The 23,145-nt window shown below is 23.3% G+C and overlaps 1 protein-coding gene across 1 annotated transcript in view; it reads left to right on the forward strand.

Moving 5' to 3' along the window:
* Window positions 1-458: 458 nt before the first annotated feature.
* LOC128959109 (pseudouridine-5'-phosphate glycosidase-like) overlaps window positions 459-23,145 on the forward strand; it is a gene marked incomplete at its 5' end in the record, with an annotated part of 30,527 nt that continues 7,840 nt past the window's right edge. Inside the window, 7 exons of the mRNA XM_054305052.1 lie at window positions 459-507; window positions 1,423-1,537; window positions 1,614-1,735; window positions 1,817-2,390; window positions 2,477-2,638; window positions 2,972-3,146; window positions 3,423-3,482. Of these exons, the coding sequence (XP_054161027.1) occupies window positions 459-507; window positions 1,423-1,537; window positions 1,614-1,735; window positions 1,817-2,390; window positions 2,477-2,638; window positions 2,972-3,146; window positions 3,423-3,482 (1,257 nt within the window). The remainder of the gene's footprint in view (window positions 508-1,422; window positions 1,538-1,613; window positions 1,736-1,816; window positions 2,391-2,476; window positions 2,639-2,971; window positions 3,147-3,422; window positions 3,483-23,145) is intronic.

A 23,145-nucleotide genomic window follows, 5' to 3' on the forward strand; every position in this document is an offset into this window, starting at 1 on the left:
TACTGTATATCAAATACAATAAATATATCATAATTTTAAATTTGACGCTAACTTTATATATCCCAACAAAAATATTTTAGTTTTATTTTGAAAAATTTTATGTTTAGTTTTACATTATTTATTAACTATCAGGGATTTTATTTGTTGTTGTTGTTATTTATAAAAAAAATAAATAAATAAATGTCAATGGTGCATTTGAAATATACAGTATATAATAATATTATAAAAATTAAATTTTGTTAAGTGATTTATATTTATATTTATATTTATTTACAATTTATTAAATTAAATAAATAAATTAATTTAAAAAAATAAATAAAATGAATCACTTAGCTAGATTAGTTTCAAATAAAATTTTCCTAAATAGTCGACATAAAATTTTTATCAATAATAATAATATTAATAATAAAAAGTTTGTCAGTAGTTATTCAAAATTAATTTTTAAACAACAAAAATGTTTAACAACAACAACAACATCAAGATTACTATCATTTAGTCGATCTAATGGTAAGTATTTTTTTTTGTTGAAAAAAACATAATAAAAAGTTTTATTTATCCCCAAAAAAATTTATATTTGATTATATTATATAATATATATATCAATATATTGTTATATAACTGTAGATATTAGCGCCTCTAGAGTCCAATCAATCAATCAATTAATCAAATAAATAATGTTTTTTTTTTAATTTTTGAAAGTTTTAAAACTTTATGATTAATTATGATATTATTAATACTGTATCATTACAATTAGGTAACTGTAATATATAGTTAATATAATTTTTTTAATTAGTTTAATCTAATTTAGTTATATAAAAAGTAATGTAATATTGTAATAAAAAATTAATTAAGGGTAGGGGTAATGGGGTAATGGGGGGTAGTGGGTTGTAGCTACTAATCAATTAATATCTCATATTGGGGCTAATAAATTATACACTGGTACATTTAAGAGTAAATTTAAGTATAATATACAAAACTTATAGGAGGGGAGGGGGTAAGTTTTTTTTATTAATAAATTAATTTACTGGGAATTATCAGGTAATTAAAAATTAATTGCACTTTAATGGTATTATTAATATTGAATTAAATCCACTAACATTATTTAAAAATAATAATATTTTTGATTTTTTTTTTTAAAAATGTAATTATTTTATAATAATTAATAATTTTGTTTAATATATGTATAATAAAAACCCAATGACTAATATAAACTCATAGATGATATATATATATTTAATTTTATACTATAGTTAAGTTTATACAATTAAACTTTAATATAAAAATGTCTTAATTTAAAAAAAAAACAAACATTTAATCACTGGTTATAATTAAATAGGATATAAATTATCTATCATATAATTATTTATATATATAATATAAAAAAGTTTTAAAACATTTAAAAAAAAATTAAACCAATTTAAGGATCAATTGTAAAAATTACTGATGAAATAGTCGATGCCATCCAATCTAATAGACCTGTTGTGGCACTTGAATCGACTATTATAACACACGGTATGCCTTATCCTATAAATCTAGAGTAAGTTATTAATAATATATTTTTTAAAATTTTTAATAAATAAAAATCAATTGTTTTTTTTAAAAAATGCCAATAGATGTGCAAAAAATGTTGAACAAATTGCCCGAAACAAAGGTGCGATTCCGGCTACCATTGCTGTCATCGATGGCCAGATATGTGTCGGACTAACCGATGAACAGATCAGATATTTAGCTAAAGGTATTATAATAATAATAATAATAATAAAACTTATCGTTTAAATTATAACTTAAAACTAAACAATTTTTTGTTTATAAACAGAGAGTTCAATAACCGGCCGGTTATTGAAGATATCGCGATCGGATCTGCCCTACGCAGTGGCCCGACGGGCATCGGGCGGTACAACAGTAAGCGCTACATCACTGGTGGCCAACGGTTGCGGTATCGGTGTGTTTGCTACCGGCGGTATTGGCGGTGTTCATCGGGATGTCGTCAACAGTTGGGATATCAGTGCCGATCTGACCGAATTGGGTCGGACACCGATTACTGTTGTCTGTGCCGGTGTTAAGTCAATACTGGATATACCGAAAACATTGGAGTTTCTCGAAACGCAAGGCGTATGTGTGATAGTATTGAACGGCGACCGCCGAGTGGAGGACAAGTCGGACGGCGGCGGCGGAAATAAATGGGAGTTTCCGGCATTTTTTCAGCGCACTAGCGGATCATCGGTTGGCTATAATGTGGAAAATAGCGGCGAAGTGGCCAAAATTATAGCCAGTCGTAATCAATTGGGACTGCAATCGGCAATTGTTGTGGCCGTTCCCATACCGCACGACTATCAGGCAATTGGCCAGCAAATAGACGCGGCTATCGGTAAAGCCTTAGTAGAAATCAAGTAATTATTTTTATCTAAAATTTTTATTTATAACTTTAAAAATTTTAATATAAATATATTATATATTTTTTATATTGATATATCAGTGATAACAATATATCAGGTAAATCGGTGACACCATATTTGCTCAGTCGTGTCAATCAGTTAACTGATGGCCAATCATTGTCGGCAAACTTGGGTCTCATTAGACATAATGTCGAAATTGGAGCCGAAATTGCTATTGAATTTTCTAAACTACTAACTAATAGGTATATATATACTGTATATATATATATATATATATATATATATATATATATATATATATATAAAACAAATTTTTTTAGACATTAATATAAATAATTTCTTATATTTAAAAAATAAAATAAATTATATATTCAATTACCATATAATTTATATGCAATTTTTTTTCATCAAAATTCAATACATAAGTTAATTAATTTTCTTATTCATTCATTCATTCATTCATTCATTCAGTCAGTCATTCATTGATATCTTAATAATACATAATTTATATGAAGAAAAAAATTGTATTAATTTTTTTTTCTCTCTCTCTCTCTTTCTCTCTCTTTCTTTATCAGTGATAATAGAGAGCCATTGATTGAGTTCACAGAAATGATGAAATCAACTGAAATAATAAATCAAAAAAACCTAAATCGTTGTCTGACTTCTGAAGTTAGCAATCAATCAGCAGATGAAGAGAAGAAGGAGATGACGATGAAGAAGAAGATGATGGAGAAGAAGAAGTCAACTCCGGTTTGTTTTGTAGTCTATTTTGAATTCAGTCATCCTTTTCATTGATTTGTCTGAAGAGAGAGAGAGAGAGAGAGAGAGAGAGAGAGAGAGAGAGAGAGAAACTAATCTTTTCTTTCTTCTGACTTATTCTTCTACTTCTACTTCTCTTTTCATTATTTTTTTTTGTCTGTCGATTCAAACATTCAAATATATATAAAAAACTAAATGCAATACTAAAACATATATATATATATACTGAATATATATATACTGTATTTTATATATATGTGTGTTTAGGTAGTGATCGGGGGATCGATATATGACATCGTGTCTGACGCCAACACCAAATCGTTACGCGTAAGTGTCAAACAAACCATTTATTTATTTGATTTTGATTTTTTTTGGGTCTATTTTTGTGTTTGATTTTTGTTTTGTGGGTATAATTTATATTTATTTAACACACAATCACTGCTGTGCCCACCATAAACTATTTAATACAATATATATTTCAATTTATACAGACATACATACACATACACATACACATACACATACACATACACATACACATACACATACACATACACATACACATACACATACACATACACATACACATACACATAAATTTATATATAGGCTAATTTGTATAGCTATAAAATATTGAGTTTTTGAGTGCCATTAAATGTTTTATAAGTTTTTTATTATATTAAATATAAATTTATATATCATATACAGTATAATACTGTATAATGAAATTGAATTTTTCAATCTCAATGTCCAATACGATTGCCAATTGCCTGCCAGCTATTAAAATAATTTTATTCATTCATTCAATTTTTATTATAATATATAATAAATAAGTAAAATATATAAATTTAATTTTAAACTTTTTTTTGCTGGTATCTATAAATGTCATCAATTGTCACATTTAACAATAATAGTAAAAAAAATTTAGTTGAAAAAAACTTATATTTTTAATTTAATTTTTTCATATATACTTTATATACCTTTACATTATGTATATATACTGTATATATTAATGTCAAAATTTATTCAATGTGCTAGCTCAAGTAGCTAATATGAAATTTATATATATAATATAATATAAATTAAAAAAAATCTAATGTAAATATTATTTTTTATATATTTTTATATACTGTATGTAATTTTATAGTTAGTTGAATATATTATACAATTATAATACACTTTTTTAGATCGATTTTTTTTGTTGGTTTATATATTTTGTAATTTAATATACACTATATATATATATATATATATATATATATATATATTATTTATAAGATAGTATGTAATGGATATATTGTAAGTTATATACATATAGACAAAAAATACATTCAAATAGTAAATAGACATACAATTACAGTATTATTATTATTATTTTTTGGTAATTTGATATTGAAAAAAGTATTTTTAATTATTATTATTATTATTATTATTATCGTCTATATATTGTTTAAGAAATTTTATTTCTAAATGACTAACAAATGTGTAGATATTATATTAATATAATTAATAGTATAATAATAATAACTAATAATTTTAAGTAGATTTTAATTAAATAGAAAATATATGTCAATTTTGTTGTTGGTGTTGCTATAGTTTATTATTATTATATTTATATTTTATTTATATATATATATATAAATATTTATTTATTAGTAAAAAAAATATAAGTCAACAAAACAAAAAAAATCAAACAATGTATGACATTAAAACTAACTATGGGTAATATATATAAATGTCATTGATAAATTAATCAAATATATATATATAAATAATAAATATATTATTATTATAAATAACAAACGTAAAAGTATAACCTATATAAAAAAAACTTTTTTTTGCACAATATTTGCAAAATTAATTAGACGTTTTGTCATATATATACTAATAAATAATTAACTTTTACAAATACTATCATATCATATATACATACAGTGTATATACAAATGCATATATATATATTATATATATATATTGAATATTCATACTATAGTATGAATGTTCAATAGTGTGTGTGTATATATATATATAAATAATATTGTAATAATAATAATAATAATAAAAATATTGTAATAAAATAGTTTAGTCACAGAGACACACAAGTAAATCAATATATTGTATAGATTTTTCTCACTTTAGATATTTGTCTATATATTTATTTTATATACTTATATATATATAAATTTATATATAATCTTGTATTTTATTTTTTTTTGTTGATAAAACTTGCAAATAATTCATATAATATTCAGATATTTCATATATATATATATATATATATATATATATATATATATAATTGAGATTAAATTTGAAATTGAAATTTATTTAGTTTTTTGATGAAAAAAATTTATTATTTTTTTATTGAAACTTGAATACAGTTTAAATAATAATAAAAAATACTAAATCAAAGCAAACTTTATATATACAGTGTATATATATTGAAATATAAATCAATATTCATTTTTTTAGTGGATTTATATATACAGTATATATCTAATAGTTAGTCTAATAGTAGTAGTATTAGTGATCAAAAAAATATATATTATAGTAAAAATTGCTGAAAAATTGTTTTTATATTTTTTTATATTTAGTTGCATTTAATAAATGAGAGACAAGTATTATATATATAAAAGTTTGTTTGCTTTTATATAATAAATTTTATATCTATATATATATATATGTTATATGTTTTATTTATTTATTAGTTTGATTTGACATTTAGTTTATTGGTCTATACTTTATATATACAATATATATATATATTGTATATAAAATACTATATAAATTATATTGAGTGTCCAATATTGAGGTCATTCAATAGCGCGTCATTTCACACGTATATATATATATATATTTAAGTATATATACACAGTATATATATATAATATTATATATATATAACGAGATTTTTGAAAATATAATAATTTATTTGTCGCACAAATATATATATATATAGTCCTAATATAAAGTCCTAATTCCCAGTTAATACTGATTTTTAGTCTCTCTCTCTCTCTCTCTCTTTCTCTCTCTCTCTCTCTCTCTTTCTGTGATTGTATGACATCATTGCAAACATCTAAATAATTTTTAGCTACGCTTAGATCCACACAATCAATACTCTCCCTCCCTCTCTCTCTCTCTCTCTCTCTCTTTCTCTCTCTCTCTTTCTCTCTCTCTCTTTCTCTCTCTCTTTCTTTCTTTCTTTCTCTCTTTCTTTTTTTCATTTATTATTTATAATAATACAATATATTACTGTATATACTATATATATATATATATATATATAATAAGTTTAATAATGAATGCCAGCGCACGAAAACAAAATTTTTAATCATCAAAAATTAAATCATTGACTGCACTGAGAGATTACATTAATTATTATTATTATAGACAGTATATAAATTTATTGTATATTTAAATGTAAGACTAATTTATATATATATATATATATATATATAATATAATACTGTATTAGTGATAGAAATCTAAATATATATATATTTTTTTTGTGCAATTTAATTTACAAACAATACTATTGTACAGTAAATATTAAAAATGTATTTATTTATTTAGTTATACTATTATAATTGAGGAAATCAATACTATACACTGTATAATTACTGTATAATATTAATAATAATAATAATAATAACAAAAAATAAAATATTAATGATATTAATATTATTATACTAACAAAAAAAATATATATATTTAACAAACTGAACATCTAATCAGTCAAACCTAAATAAATAAAATTTTTATTATAGTATTTAATAAATAAGTTATGAGTAATACTGTATAAATATATATATATTAATAATACAGTATATAATATTTTCAGTAAACAAGTCATATATTAGGTCAATAAATTATAAAAATATATATTATACTTAAAAAAAATCATATATAAGTTATTATATATATATACGTTTTTATATGCTATATATAGCTAATATAACAACAAAAAAGTATTATACTAGAAATAATATACTATTATATAACCATTGAATTAATCGTTCAATAAAAGTTAATTTGCTGAAATAAATGATACCCCAAAAATAACTAACAAACAAAATATAAAAAAAAATTGACCACAAAATGAGATTAATATTATTAATCAATATATATATATATATATATATATATATATATATATATATATTGCTTACCACTTAGAAATATTTGTTCATTAATTTCAAGTCAATATACTATTAAATATATATATATATCAATATATATATATATATATTTAATACTATGATTTGCTAACCTAAACACAATAATATAATATATTACTTTTATTGTTAATAGCCATAGAATATTCTGTATATATATATCCTATATATATATATAAATAAAAAAAAAAGTTATAATTGATTTTTGAAATAAGACATATATTATTTACGTTGTTTGTATTAATTAAATAATTAAATAATTAATTATTTTTTTACTTTAACAATGGATGCAAACATAATTTTTATATTAAATTTTTTTTGCTTGTTTAGTATATATATTATATTTTTTATATTGTTGTTGTTGTTGTAATAATATTATAATATTTTATATGAATTATTAACAAAATGCTCAGTTGTATAGCATTTTGAAAACAACATTAATTTTATCTCTTTTATTGCATAATATATATATATATATATATAATATACATACTGTATACATAATATATAATATATATTTATGATTAATACTCACAAAAAATTTATAAAAAATATAAAAAATAATTATAAAAATAAATAAACTAGAATCACAATTAAGATTTAATTTAATTTTTTCAAACAATTTTTTGATTTTATATCCTTTAAATTTTTATTTACACAACATTTTTTAATAATAATAATAATAATAATAATAATAGTCATACAAAATTAAAATAATTCATCAATTTTTTAGTCCATTCATATTATGTCTATATATATATAATTATTATTAACTAATTAATCTATAATAATAATAATAATAATTCGTTTGAAATAATTTGAAATATTTAAATACAGTATATATATATTGAAGTTTATAATATAACAATTTATTTTTTTTTAATATAAATAATAATTATAATAATCTAATTTTTTTTAAATATACAATTTATAATAATAATAATAATAATAATAGTTTCTATAAAAGACAACTTATTTATATATATATAATATTTATTTCTCACTTATTTTTCTATAAATATAATACTATATATAATAATAATAATTTATAATAATTTTTTAATAATAATAATAATAATAATTGGTTATACAAGTTTATATATATATTATATTAATATAAATTATATTATATATATATATAAGTAATTGAAAGTGAATTTTATTATATATATATTGTTTGAAAATATGAAATGAAATGATAAACCAAAAAAAAACAAACCAACAAAAAAAAGTTTATTATTTTTATGTTTAGACAAGACTTTGCTTTTTGGACTGAGTTATCTGATTTGCGGTGACATTAATAATGTCGCCGACACTGGTTGTAGTCAAACTGTTGCCTCTGGGCTTATCAGTAGTGGTGTTGGCTATACTACCGGTGCCACCGCCGGTGGTGGTGGTGACCATACAGCCGCCGCAACTGCCACTTGCAGCACCTACTCCTACTCCTCCTCCGGTACAGGTGCTGATGACGTGATGGTGATGATGGTAACAATGTTTGTCAATACCACCACCACCACCACTGGCCAGACCGCCGCCGCCGACACCGCCGACAACCGCTGCACAGCAGCTGCCGCTTCTGTAGTGATGGTAAGCACTTTGGTTTGGTATGGCATTGATCAGCAATGCCTGTGCGGCAGCAGTGGCGGCCCCGCCGGAGCTGCTGGTCATGAAGTCCGACTGGGTTTGTTGGACTATCGACGGTCGGGGCAGATAGGCTTCCAGATCCTGTACGGGTACCAACATTCCCGAGGCGGGCGATTCGGATTTTAAGACTTTGATTTTCTGTATCATCTCTTTGATTTCGTACCTCAAGATAACCAGAAACAGTATTTTGACAAACGTTATGATACAGAAGCCGAGTATAGATAATAGGTCGGCGCTGTGCTGTAGCCATAGATGTATGGGTTCGTAGCAGCCGTTTTGATGATAGTTTATTAAGTGATGATTAAGATGATGACTGTCCGTATCGAGTAGTAGTGAGTCGGCCGACGAAAACAAACATCTAGTGTCTAATCCAACCCCACCGCCTCCGCTATCGTAAAATAATTGGCTATTATGTTGTTGTTGGCTGACTAGTATCGATGATGAGGATGTCATCATATCTTCTACTAGTTGTCTAGTATTACTACTACTACTACTACTACTACTACTTAATAGACAACAACTATTAGGCAATACTTGTTGTCGGTGTTGTTGGTGTTGGTGTTGGTTGTGGTGCTGGTGGTAGTGATCATCAATAAGCACTTCATTGCTCATTGTTAAGTGATCGCTGGTAACAACTGAATCACTACTACTACCACCACCATTGGTGATGAAGGTGCTGGTGATGGCCGTCCTATTGTTGTAATCGTAAGGACCGTCAACACCGCAGCACTGGTAGTCGGTTTGGATTTGATTCCAGATATCCTATTAGAGGAAAAAAAATTTTGATACAAATTTAACATTATATTTGGGTGTATAGTATAGTATATATTATATATATACTCGAAAAACATGTATTTTTAAATTATATTTTTTTTCTATAAAAAAAATATAGTTATAAAATGATACATAGCTTTTAAAAATATTTTTTATTATGTAATTTTATATTATATATATAAAATTTATTTTAGTTTTTTATTATATACAAAAAACAATTAACACGTGCCTTAATTTTTTTTTAAAAAAAAATGTTAAATCATACTTAACTAAAATAAACATGGTACATAAATTTTTTATTTATTTATTTTTTGTTGAAAAAACAAATAATAATAATAATAATAATAATAAACATTAATTTTGGCATATGTTTAAAAAATGTCTAAAAATAAATAATTAAAGAGTTAAAATCCCTTAAATTAAAATTTAAAATAATAATATTTATGACTTTTATGCAAACTATTTACAGTACTATTATATGTTATTTAATATAATTAATATTGTATTTATTTATTTATTTTAAATCATATATTATTGTGTAATATAAACTAATTATTATTTATATTGAGATCTTTAAATAACTAAATTATTTATTAAACAAAAATTTAAGTTATGCATATATAGTTTAGTTATTATATTATAATATATTTATATTAATAGTACAGTATATTACACACACACACATACATACACACATACACACACACATACATACACACATACACATACACATACACATACACATACACATACACATACACATACACATACACATACACATACACATACACATACACATACACATACACATACACATACACATACACATACACATACACATACACATACACATACACATACAACACATACACATACACATACACATACACATACACACACATATACATACACATACACATACACATACACATACACATACACATACACATACACATACACATACACATACACATACACATACACATACACATACACATACACATACACACACATACACATACACATACACATACACATACATACACACACACATACATACATACACACACACATACATACACACATACACACACACACATACATACATACATACATACACACACACACACAACGTATTTATTATCATTAGAAAATAATAAAATATTTTTTGAACAAATCCTAATAATATATTTAAAAATAAAATAAATTATATTAAACTATTTTTAGATACTAGGATTAGACTAGGACTAGAAATTACAATATTGTCTAATTTACAACATAATAAACATATAATAAATGTATAATAATATACTATATGTTCAATAATACATTAATTTTAGTATAATTTTTTTTGCAATCGTTTGCCAAATCCTATCATTTTATTATTATTATTACAACAGTATGTTTTGTTTTGCAATCTACTATATTATACAATAATAAATTACTTATATATATATATATCAATATATTTAGATAGCTTTGCACTTTTTTTTGAAATGCATTATTATTATTATTAATAATAATAATTTCCAGTGAATTATAATTATTTCAATTTTGTTGTTTAAATGTCAAAAAATATTTGACTTTTATTTTATATATATATATATATATACAGTATATACTGTACTTTACACCAATATTTTTCCCAATTGAATTGAATTTTTATTATTTTTTATTTTTGTTGGTTTTTTTATAAGCTATATAAAAAATTATTTATTTGACACACAGTTTTATTAGAAATATTAATACTAATAATACTAATAATAAAAATACTAATAAAAAAGTTAACATTAGTTTTTTAAAAATATTTTTTGAGAAAATTTTCCATATTTACTACAATATTTTATTTGAATATTCAATTTAAAAAATATTTTTTATATTATTATTATTAATGTTTAGTTACACAGTAGGGAATATCTATATTTTTTTGTAATAATCAGTTTTAATAGTCTAAAATAAAATATTGTTTAAATTTGTTGTTTAAAAAAAATTAAAATATAAAAACTTATATAATATATTTTTTACTAATATATTACATACTAATTGAAATTTATTAATATATAGTACAGAATTTAGTATACTATTAATATCTATATATATATATATACAATAAAAATAAATTTACATTAACTTATTTTCAATCAATTTTCTTTATAATATATATATATATATATATTGTACAATATATTCACACAATAATATTCATTCATAATTTTGTCTATTATTTTATTGATTATGTTATTCAATAATAAAATTTTTTGTTATGGAGTTATTATTATTACAATATCCTTGTAGACTAAACTATAAAAAACTTTTTTTTTTATTATACATAATGCAATCTTATTATTATTATTATTATTATTACTTTACAGTATATATTATATATAATAGAAATTTCAATAATAATAATAATAATAATAAGACAGCAAACTTATCATATTGTTAACGCAAGCATAATGTCTAGCAATTTATATTAAATTAGCTAAATATATATATATATATATATATATGTAAGTTATATATAGCTATAAAATATTGATTAGTGTTTTACTTGAATAAATTTGAATAAAATATTCATAATTTAATTATAATTAGATTGATATCTAGATATCTATTGAAAGTATTATTATTATTATTGAATCTTTGCTATATTATAATGTATTATAGATATACTGTAATAATAATAATAATAATAATAAGATTGTATTGTGTATTATCAATAATAATATTTTTTTTATAAAGTTAGTCTACTTATTATAATAATTTTTTTTAGTTTATTTTGTGCGGATAACACACATAAAGTATTTATAATTATTCAAAAAATTTAATTAATTAATTACTAATTAATTAATTAATTATTTTGTGTGTGTGAAATTATTAATGCTGCTAAACAATTATAAATTTAATTGCAATAAGCTTGATAATTATAATTAATTAATTTTATAACTTATAACTAAACAACAAAATAATAAGCCAGGGTAATTTTATATTATACAATTGTATAATATTATATTATTGTAAAATTATATTAATAGTGTCCACAAAAATATTATTAATTAAATATAATTTTATGGATTTTATTACAACAACAACAACAACAAAAATTATCAAAAAAAAATATTTTTAGTTTTTTTTTGTTTTTTCATTCAAACCTGAAATTCAAAGTCGATGTCGTAGTCGGATAACAGTCTAGACTTTAGGTCAGTCCTCAGATTGGCTACAATTGTATTGAATCGGGAGATCCAGACTATACCGACCAATCCGTCACCAAATAACAGTGCAATCATTAATAATAAATAAAGATTTAATAGATTTTCATTCAGTCTCAGGGCTCCAATGCAACCAATTGTCTGCAAATAATAAAAATATAATAATATTTTTATTATAATAATAATAATAAGAAAATTAATTCAATTTTTTTTGTATCTATAATTCAATTATTTTTCTGGTGACATACACTCACACATAGAAAATGAAAACAAAAAATTTTGCGATAATTTAATAAATTGTAATAAAATATACAATTTTTTTTTGTGTGTGTATTATTTACTATTATAATAATATCTGATATTATGATAGTATAGTAATTTAATTATAACTACAATATACTGTGTATATATACAGTATATACTAGTAGTGACTTAATTAAATTTTTATTTGATATAAAAATTTTTAAATTTTTAAATTTAATTATCTATTTGTATATATTATACAGTATATTAATATTTAATTTAATAACTCTTTTTTTTGTTTTAAATTTTATTATTTCACACTTTCAGTTACAGTTAGTTTCAAACAAACAAACAAACAAAAATGATATCTATTTTTATTAATTTTGATACAAATATTGATTATAATATAGATGTATATATATGTCTAACTTAATAAACATATACTGTATAGACATAATTAGTTATATCTCTATGTATATAAAAATTTAATGTAAATATATATTCATATTATATGCATAATAGTTGAATAATTTATTTGCAAATAGTTTTATATATATATATATATATATATCGATACAAATATAATTATTATTATTGAAATAGTAGTAATACATGTAACATAACATAACTATGAAATAAAATGTAATATATGATAAAATTTTGTTACATATAAAGTATCATTTTTTATGTAATTATAATTAATAGTAACATATTTTTTTGAATTATTAATATTTATAGTACTGTATTTATTTATTTAAAAAAAAATCTCACTGTCCATAATAACTTGAGTTAAATTGACTGAATATATTTACTGTTATTTAATAAAAATTTATATTTTATTGATTTATTGATTTATTTATTTTAAAATCATTTATTTTATACAGTTATATAATAACTAATTATTATACATATTCTGATCTTTCAATAACTATATTATTTAAAACCAAAAAATTTAAGTTATGTATATATATATATTTTAGTTATTATATTATTTAAAAAATATATAGTATATTACACACACACACACACACACACACACACACACACACACACACACACACACACACACACACACACACACACACACATACACATACACACACACACACACACACACACACACACACACACACACACACACACACATACACATACACATACACATACACATACACATACACATACACATACACATACACATACACATACACATACACATACACATACACATACACATACACATACACATACACATACACATACACATACACATACACATACAGGCAACAAGTGCAAACAGCCGACGTCTTAGTTCATTACACCATTGAGCCACGGACCACATACACATACACATACACATACACATACACATACACATACACATACACATACACATACACATACACATACACATACACATACACATACACATACACATACACATACACATACACATACACATACACATACACATACACATACACATACACATACACATACACATACACATACACATACACATACACATACACATACACATACACACACACATACACACACACATACACACACACACACATTATAACATATATTACTTGGACCGCAAATCCTATCTATGAAAATAAAAAATTATATAATAAATAAAAAGACATTAAAATTTTTTGGTTTTATTATTATATATATACAGTATATATATAACACACGTTTAAATGGATCACACAAAATGATGATACACTTAATAATTTTTATTATTATATATATATTATATACTTAAACTAAATAACTTTTGTAAAACTAAATAAAACTAAACTATTTTATTTTGTAAAAAGTATATAACATTAATATTATTATTATTATTATTATTATTATTATTATTATTAACTTTGTTATTGTCGTTGTCATACACAGTATTACTTTGTATTTTTAATAATAATACTAATAATAATAAAATAAGATAAAAGTTATTATTATTATTATTATCTATTTATTTTAAAAAAATACTTTTAATTTAAAGGTTTCCTGTTTTTTCATCCAACAAACATATAATAACAATAATTATTATTTTTTATTTTTATTGACTTAAAATTAATGCTACAATTTTTATTTAAAATTAAAAAAAATAGCATCCAGTAACTATTGTAAGTTTGTTGTTATTATAAATATTACTGTATTTATTTTTGTTATTATTATTATTATTATGTTGTGTTGGATTAAAGTTAAAAATTACTAAACATATTATATATAAATTTTCAAATTAAATTTTATTATTATACATCAAATTTATGATCTAACATAAACTATATATATATATATATTTTAAATTTTAATACTATTTTATTTATAATAAATGTATTATTATTTAAAATATTTTTCCTGTTTTATATCACTTTAAAAATACYWAAAAAAAAAWAAAATAAATTAACATTTTTAAGTTAAAAATAATTTTCAATGTTATATTGATTTTTTTATTATAATTTTTTATATATATATATATATATAACTTTAAACATTATTTTCTTTACTTAAATTTAATATATCATATAATAATAATAATATATTTAATGATTTTTTTATTAAAATTCATTTTGTTGGAAAATCATATGCATGATTTTATTTCAATTATTATTATTATTATATTTAAGTATAAAGTTATTGTAATCTTTGAATAACTTAATAATATTATATATATATATATATATATTATATATACAGTTAAAGCATGTAATRYTATACTACAGTATAGCGCTTATGTATCTCATATTATATATATATATATATATAAAATAAATGATAAAACAGATTATCATTTTTATGACACAAATAACATTCCCTGACATTTAGTTTTTTTTATAAAAAAATAATAATATTTTATTTACTATTACTACTACTTGACTAAAAAAAATCATTGACTTTCACTTTCAACTATAAAAATAATTTTTTWTTATTGTGATTATTATATATTTCATGTGTAATATAWAATGYWATCTAAAYASTGATTAATATATATATATATATATATAATTTTAATGTCTAATCAAACTTTATATATAATATTATAATTATTGTCTATAAAATTAATTAAATTAGTTAAATAAAGCAAAAAAAACTAACATTTTTAATGATAATAATAACTTTTCATCAACAAAAAAAATGTTTGTTGTATATAAATGTATCATAAATTTTTGCAAAATTGCTTTAATTTTTTAATTACTATTATTATCTTTGTATATCACGGTTGTTCCGGTGTGATCACAGTTGTGTCGGCCACTTTTGGTGGCAGAGACACGACTGGTTAGACTCAACTCAAGTCTAGTACTTTTCTTACTGTTCTACAACTCTGAAGTATCACTGCTTTTTGCATTTCATAGATCTTAGTTTTTCTGATTTCCAGTGATTCCAAACTTAGGGCCAGATTTTTCGGTATTACGGCCATTGATGACAGGATTATAGGTATGATTTCAACTTTCTTAATGCGCCACATCTTATTGATCTCATAGCCAAGTCTGTATATTTTCGGCGTTTCTCACTATGCGTGTCCTGTAGTTTGTGTGTTAGTGGGACCGCTATGTCTATTATGTACGCCTTATCTTGATGTTTGTCTACTAGTACTATATCTGGGCGGTTGTGGGCCACAGTCTTATCTGTTCTTATTTCTTTATCCCAGTAGAGCTTGGCTCTGTTGCTTTCCATTACACTTTGTGGCTCGTATCTATAGTATGGTAATGGTTCTTTGATTAGTCCGAATCTTATTGCCAATTCCTGATGTATGATTTTGGCTACTTGGTTGTGACGGCTTAGGTACTCGGTGTTTGTGAGTACTTTACACCCATTTAGTATATGTTCTATTGTTTCGGACTCCATATGACACATCCTGCACTTGTCTGTTGGTATATTTAGCTTTTGGATGTATTTCTGATGGTTTCGTGTCGGAATCACTCGATCTTGTATTGCCATCATGAACCCCTCTGTCTCTCCATGAAGACCGGCGTACTTCAACCATTTTGTAGACATTTCTTCGTCTACGTGTGTTTGGTTGAGTTCTGCCCGGTATCTTCCGTGAAGTTCTTTTGAGGCCCATGTGTTAATCCTCTCTTTTTCATTTTGTATTTCTATTTGATGTTCATTATTGCTGAGATTTAGAGGTGTGTAGTTGTAATCGAGTGTTGATGTTATTTTGTGGAGCTCTGAGACATTGCATTTTTGTTGATGGTATTTTCTCAGCAATTCTCGCTGTTTGGCTTCAAGGCTTACAATGTTTAGTAACCCTCTACCCCCATGTTTTCTACTAACACATAGTCGTGCTACAGAACTTCTAGGGTGGTGTAGTCCAAACATTGTAAGTTGTCGCCTTATATGTCTTTCAATTGTCTCAAGTTCTGTTTTACTCCATTTTATTATTCCGAACGAGTATGTCAGTACAGGTATAGCCCAAGTGTTTATTGCTTTGAATTTGTTGTTTGAGTTTAGTTGAGATTTTAGTATTTTTATTATTCTTTGGTTTAATGATTTCTTTATTTCTTCTTTAACTTCTGTCATTTTAGATTTATGCATTTGCTTAATTCCTAAGTACTTATATATATCTCCATTTTCTAGTGCCTTTATATATCCATTTTCAGTTTCGTATTGATTTCTTTCAGAATAGACTCCTCTTTTCAGTTTCATTATAGCACATTTATCTAATCCAAATTCCATATTTATATCATTGGAGAAAGTTTCTGTTGTTTTTAACATTGCATTTAAATCAGATTCTTTTTCGGCGTATAGTTTTAAGTCGTCCATATATAGTAGATGTGTTAGATTATATTTTGTATTACTTGATTTTAGATTTACGCCTTTTAGCTTTTTAAGTAGTGATGATAGTGGGTTTATGGCTAAGCAGAACCACAGAGGACTGAGTGAATCTCCTTGAAATATTCCTCTATTTATTTTGATTTCTGTACTTATTTTTGTTCCATTATTTGTATTGACACACAATTTAGTTTTCCATTTTTTCATCATATTTTCTAATGTGTTTATCAGTGTGTTGTCAATTTTATATAGTTTTAACACTCTTAATAACCATTTATGTGGGACTGAATCGAATGCTTTCTTATAGTCTATGTATGCTATTTCAAGATTTCTATGTTTTTGACGAGCTCTTATTGTTATAATATTGTCTATTGTTAATTGCTCTTTACATCCCATTGAGTGTTTTATACAGCCTTTTTGTTCTTCAGCTATTATGTTGTTGTTACTTAAATGATTATATATTTTTGTTGATATTATGGATGTTAGGATTTTATACATTGTTGTTAGGCAAGTGATGGGTCTATATTTGCTGGGATCTGATGTACTTTCTGTTTTTGGGAGTAGATATGTTATTCCGGAAGTGAGGAAGTCATCGGTTTGTCCTGTTTTTATTATTTTATCCATTGCTATTGCCATTGGTTGATGTACTGTTGTAAAGTGTTTGTACCAGAAGTTTTGTATTTTGTCTTGTCCTGGGCTTTTCCAATTGTGGGATTTCTTGATGGCTTCGGTTAAGTCATCTTTAATTATATTTACTGAAGTCATAGGTGGTATTTTTTTATTTTCATCTTCAATATCATTTATCCAATTAGATTCTTTATATTCCTTTGGGTTGCTCCAGATTTCTTTCCAGTAGTTTTCTATTTCATCTATTTGTGGTGTATGGTTAATATTGCTTGAATTTATTTTGTTTTGATTTCTATAGAACATTTTTTCGTTATTATAGAACATTGTATTTTGCTTTCGTCTTTCGCTTTGTTGTTTATATCTTCTGATTCTTTGTGATAGTGCTTGAACTGTTTGTTTTAATGTGTCGTTGTAATTCCGGATAATAGCTTCAAATTCAGGTTTTCCAGGTTTTGTCTGTAATAATCGGTATATATCTTTTAATGATTGGTTAAGTCTTTTTGATTTGTTTCCATTTAACACTTGCGTTATTCTTCCTATTACTTGTCTTTTTCCTTCTATACGTGTCTCTATTCGCTTTTGCCATTTAGGTATTATATTTTCTTGATTTAGTTTTGTAGTTGACATGTGTTGTATTTTGTAGCCTAAGAGTCTCGATACTGCTACTGCTGCACAGTATGTTATTGTATTAATTGTGCTCAACGACATGTTATCTTCGATGTAATCTTTAAGTATATCATTAATTGTTATTATTGTAGATCTTGTTTTTACGCCACTTTTTATTTTTGGTAACTTAGGTCTGAGTTCTATTTCAAAGTCTTTATATTGTTCTAAAGAAGTTTTTAGTTCATTTTCTGCTGTTATTCTATTTATTTCATCATTTGTATTGATTCTGTTATCTGTTGTTGTAGGTGTCTCTTCCATTTCTGGCACTACTTCTACTGTGGTATTTAATTCAGTTGTTTCATTTAATGATAGTTCATGTGCCACTTGCTGTTTGATTTCTTGTAATTCTATTGGGGATATTTTATTATTCTTTGCTAAGAATCGCCGCTGGTCTGCAATTCTTTGTTCCGTTACATTTAGTTCTGGATATTTCTGTTTGAATGCTAAGTAAATTTGGTTTCTGTAATCAGTCATATTTGTTTCGAGTCGAGTTGATCTGTAGTATTCGCGCATTATCAAGGTATTCATCTCATGTGTCCATTTCATGCGCTTTTGCGATTTTTCAACCAAATTGGTCAGTTGTCGCTGGGAACCAGCTTGAACTGAAACATTTTGGAGGTTAGTCTGATTTTGTTGACTAGTCTGCGGTCGCATTACATCACAGCTTTGCCCGCATAGCACATCACTGCGTGGGATATGATGCATACTTAACGAACTGCAGTCAATGCCTACCTGCTGAACGCGGGATTTATTTGAGAGGGTACCTCCCGAACACCCCCCGTTATTCCTTCGACTACGTGTAATCATAATTATATATATATTTGTTTTTGGCCTTTTTACGGGGTCCCAGTCCCTAGAATAAGCTCAACACTAACATGTGTCTATTGCCACCCATTTCTCACCACTAACATGTGTTTGTTGAAATAGGATTTTTTTATTTTTTTGAAACAAAAGTGGCCATTGCGTGTGAGGACGAGTAACTACTCGAAGGGTGAAGAGACATCCTTGCGGACGTCTCTTCGGGGTGGGGGCACCTTTTTACTGGCACCCCCGGGTGGGGGCACCCTTGCGGGTACCCCCAGGTGGGTACCGATACCGAAGTACCGATACCCGGGGTCGGGCAGAAACTCGTCCTCACTTAGCACCCCGCTTTCCCCATACTACTTAAGTTGGCCGTCCTAAACAGCGTTGGTTGGGCAGGGACGGGAAGCACAGTTAAAACATTTTTTTTTTCTCAGAAAAATTGCTTTACCACATCGGGGCTCGAACTATAGATCTTACTCTCCATTACACTACATAGCCCTACACACTAACCACTACACCACTGTGCCTCCTCCTATTATTATTATTATTATTATTATTATTATTATTATTATTATTATTATTATTATTATTATTATTATTATTATTATTATTATTATTATTATTATTATTATTATTATTATTATTATTATTATAATTACAACTAAGAAAAATAAACTAAATTTTTAATACTCTATAAAAATTTTTCAAAAAAAAATTTCTGTATAATACTGTTTAGATATTAATATACAATATAAAGAGTTAATTATGAAAAATGTTATTAAAAATGTTTCAAAAATTTCAAGTCAAATAGCTATACTATATATTATTATTATTATAGTAAAGTATAATTATCATTGTTATTACAGTACAGTAGACTACATATATATATATAGTATATCATCTATTATGTAATATATCATCACTTTATTAAACAAAATGAAATATATATATATATATATATATACTATAATATACTATAATTACAATCTCTTAGTTTATATATTATTTTTTAAAAAAATAACTTAATATTTTTCACTACTATATTATTATTACCCCCAATTAATATTATCATCATATAAATTAATTTATCAATTAAACAGCAACAATATTTACATATAAATATTAATAAATAATAATAGGGGTATAGACTACTGTAAATAACTAATCTATTATATACTCTATACTTATATTGATATACAATGTATATAATAGTGTGTACAGAATATTCTGTAATAATAAACTCATTCATACCGTACACATRTATATATTAAATAACTTTATATACACTATATATATATATTCTGTACATAATATCATAATTGATTGATTGCCACCAAAAAAATATATCTATATATATATATACATAACTAAATAATAATAATAATATGATTTATAATTTACCTGTAGTACACCTCCCTGTAGTATAATCGCACAGTAGTTATAGAGAAACGTCGGCTGATATAGTCGTATGGATTTAATTAATAGCATTTTATTATCATTGATAATACATATGAAGGCTATCGTATAGATGATGGTAGCTATCAATAGTGATATATTGCACGAGTAGATCCAAAATCTATAGTATCTCATGGCACGACTCATTGTCTTTAAAAACATTGGCACTATGTTTCAGAAACTATATGGTATTATCATATAATTAATAATAATAATAATAATAATATTTATATATATAGAATAAATTTAATTAAACAGTAATTAGAGTTTTTAATTATTATTATTATTTAAAAAATAAATAATTAATTTCCTAAATTATATACTAGATATACTACTACTACTAAATATATAGATTTATTTTTATAGTTTATTTATTTAATGTTTATTAAATTGTTAAAATTTTAAATAATAATCAATAATTAAATGTTAGATTTTTTGTAAATTTTATTTGAATTATATTCAATTTATTTAATATATTAATATTAGTAAAGAATATTATTTTTTTTGATAAATTTATTATTAATAAAAATTATTATTATTATTAGTTTTTTTAAATTAGTTTTTAAAGAGTTTTAAATGAATGAAATTTTTATGATTTCTTTTTTTTTGTATTAATGAAAAAAAAAATTGAATTTAATTAATTTTTTTGTGTGTCTAATATTTCGGAAGCACTTTATTAATAATATTTAATATTAATAATAATAATAATAATATGTTTTATATTAATATTTATTTTCTACATTATGTTTGATGTGCCCGACACACACACAAAATAAAATTGTAGCCAATGTTTGATTATTATTATTATAAAATTAAATTTCATTATACAAGTTATACTTAGTAGTAACAGTAGTAGTACTGTATATCTATATAAAATACAGAAAAAATATAATAAAATTAAAATTAAAAAAATATCCAGGATCCAGGTTAATCAAATAAGCATATATATAGATATTTAATTTAATTTTAATATAATATGCAAATTTAGGATATATATCTAAAAAAATAGTAGTAGTGGTGCAACTGTATAATAATTAAATTGATAATTAAATATTAATGTGAAACTACTGTACTTTAGATTAGTAATAGTAGTATAAATAACTATACTAAAAAAACAAACAAAAAAAAGTTAATTAAAAAAAACATTTGGAGAATATTTCTTTGAAAATATTACTTGTAATTTTTGTGAGAGTGTCTTATTATAGTATAAATAATCAATAAATAAATTTCTAAAAATTATTATTATAAAGTTTACCTAGTTTCTAGTTTATTTATTTTTAATTTTTTTTATTGTAATAATTAATTAATTAATCAAAGTAAAAATTTATTAGATATTATATTTGAAAATTTAATACAATTATTATTATTATTTGTTTGTAATTAAATGATTTATTTTTATCGACAACAAAAAAAAATGTTAAATCAGATAAATTTCTATGGAAATTTGCTATTTATCCTATAATATTAAATTCAAACTAATATATATATATTATTATTATTATATACAACACAATAATAAAAAATATATCTAATATAATCTAATTATCTATAAATTAGTGCAATTTATTTTTGAGTTTTATTCAAACAAATTTGTTTTATCTAAAG

The sequence above is a fragment of the Oppia nitens genome, unplaced genomic scaffold (genome assembly GCF_028296485.1).
Source record: "Oppia nitens isolate AA-2021 unplaced genomic scaffold, nextdenovo-longstitch-racon4-pilon3 scaffold41_pilon_pilon_pilon, whole genome shotgun sequence".
Lineage (NCBI taxonomy): Eukaryota > Metazoa > Arthropoda > Arachnida > Sarcoptiformes > Oppiidae > Oppia > Oppia nitens.